Below are 2,500 nucleotides of genomic sequence, written 5' to 3'. Positions count from 1 at the left end.
ATCCTGCTGGGTGTTTGGCCTTTCTTCATCCTTAAAAATCTGTGTGTGTGTCTATATCTGTGTGTGTGTGTGTGTGTGTGTGTGTGTGTGTGTGTGAGTATGTTGTGTGGATACAGCAGAGTGTCCAGCAGAAGCTGAACTGATCCATCTGCCCTTTATGACAGGATAACATGACTCAGCACTTCACACACACACTCTCTCTCTCTCTCTCTCTCTCTCTCTCTCTCTCTCTCTCTCATTCTCTCTATCTCTCTCTCTCTCTCTCTCTCTCTCTCTCTCATTCTCTCTATCTCTCTCTCTCTCTCTCTCTCTCTCTCGCTCTGTCTTTGTCATTCTCTCAATAATTGACATGAAAAGATTTGTGTCAGACAGCGGTGCATGTTGTGTTTAACCCCCCTAATGCTAATGATAGATAGCGGTGTTGTGTTTAAACGCCATCATGCTAATGCTAGATAGCGGTGTTGTGTTTAAACCCCATCATGCTAATGCTAGATAGCAGTGTTGTGTTTAACCTACCTAATGCTAATGCTAATGCTAGATAGCGGTGTTGTGTTTAAACCCCATCATGCTAATGCTAGATAGCGGTGTTGTGTTTAAACCCCATCATGCTAATGCTAGATAGCGGTGTTGTGTTTAAACCCCATCATGCTAATGCTAGATAGCGGTGTTGTGTTTAAACCCCATCATGCTAATGCTAGATAGCGGTGTTGTGTTTAACCTACCTAATGCTAATGCTAGATAGCAGTGTTGTGTTTAAACCCCATCATGCTAATGCTAGATAGCGGTGTTGTGTTTAAACCCCATCATGCTAATGCTAGATAGCAGTGTTGTGTTTAAACCCCGTCATGCTAATGCTAAATAGCGGGGTTGTGTTTAAACCCTGTCATGCTAATGCTAGATAGCGGTGTTGTGTTTAAACCCATTATGCTAGTGCTAATGCTAGATAGCGGTGTTGTGTTTAAACCCATTATGCTAATGCTAATGCTAATGCTAGATAGCAGTGTTGTGTTTAAACCCCATCATGCTAATGCTAAATAGCGGTGTTGTGTTTAAACCCCGTCATGCTAATGCTAGATAGCGGTGTTTTGTTTAAACCCATTATGCTAATGCTAGATAGCGGTGTTGTGTTTAAACCCATTATGCTAGTGCTAATGCTAGATAGCGGTGTTGTGTTTAAACCCATTATGCTAATGCTAATGCTAGATAGCAGTGTTGTGTTTAAACCCCGTCATGCTAATGCTAGATAGCGGTGTTTTGTTTAAACCATGTCATGCTAATGCTAGATAGCGGTGTTGTGTTTAAACCCATTATGCTAGTGCTAATGCTAGATAGCGGTGTTGTGTTTAACCCCCGTCATGCTAATGCTAGATAGCAGTGTTGTAATCTGTCTTCTAACACGTGATGTGAGTGTGTGTGTTTCATGTGTGTGTGTGTGTGTGTGTGTGTGTGTGTGTGTGTGTGTTTCATGTGATGTGTAACACTATTATGTATATGGGGGAGTGTTCTTTATACCATGCCTGTTTTCCTAAAATTAGATTTGTAAAAATTCCAATAAATCGCCTTGTTTACAGTATCGCAGTATATCACAATATATTCAAATCGTAACCTCTGTATCATGATTCGTATCATTTCACCAGATTCTTGCCAATATACATCCCTAGATCAGCTTCATTCATCTTCTTTCTCTCCTTCCTTCCTCTCTGTCTTTCTCTCCTCCCTTCTCTCTGTTAATCACATAAGACATTCTTAATGCATGAGTGAGGGACTGCAGTGCTGCCAAACGCAAAAGAACAAAACAGATTATCCTAATACAATTATTATTCATGTTGTGTAATATAATCATTTCTTCACGCATTCTCCCTCTTTCTACTGGGCGTGTGGTTGTGTGTGTGTGTGTGTGTGTGTGTGTGTGTGTGTGTGTGTGTGTGTGTGTGTGTGTTTCTGTGTGTGTGTGTGTGTGTGTGTGTGTGTGTGTGTGTGTCTCTCTGTGTGTGTGTGTGTGTGTGTGTGTGTGTGTGTCTCTCTGTGTGTGTGTGTGTGTGTGTGTGTGTGTGTGTGTGTGTGTGTCTCTGTGTGTGTGTGTGTGTGTGTATAGCGTGCGGAGGAGGAGCTGTGTCGACTCCTGCAGGAGGTGGTGTTGTGTGTGATGTGGCGAGGGGTGGAGGGCTCTGACGATGCCGCCTGGCAGGAGAGGGGTCAGGTGTTCTCTGCCCTCACCAAGCTGGGCACCTCCAACGACCTGCTCATGCCCGTCGACCAGGTCAAGCTCAGGTGAGACAGATCTGTCACCCTCTCTCTCTGTGTTCTCTTCTCTCTTTCTCTTTCTCCTCTCAACGCAAGAGGATCAGATCTGTTTACTTTCATCATTCTGATCATTAAACATGTGTGTGTGTGTCTGTCTGTATGTGTGTGTGTGTGTGTGTGTGTGTGTGTGTGTCTGTGTGTGTGTGTGTCTGTGTGTCTGTGTGTCTGTGTGTCTGTGTCTGTGTGTGTGTCTGTG

The 2,500-nt window shown here is 43.6% G+C and overlaps 1 protein-coding gene across 1 annotated transcript in view; it reads left to right on the top strand.

The window, feature by feature from the left end:
* The window catches only part of nbeal1 (neurobeachin-like 1), an 80,686-nt gene that overhangs the window by 49,228 nt on the left and 28,958 nt on the right, over positions 1–2,500 (top strand). The window contains 1 exon segment of the mRNA XM_042702820.1: positions 2,096–2,271. Coding sequence (XP_042558754.1) covers positions 2,096–2,271 — 176 coding nt within the window.

Source organism: Clupea harengus, chromosome 21, assembly GCF_900700415.2.
Source record: "Clupea harengus chromosome 21, Ch_v2.0.2, whole genome shotgun sequence".
Taxonomy (NCBI): Eukaryota; Metazoa; Chordata; class Actinopteri; order Clupeiformes; family Clupeidae; genus Clupea; species Clupea harengus.
The sequence above is the reverse complement of the archived record's forward strand: the minus strand, read 5'-3'. Positions and strand labels throughout refer to the sequence as shown.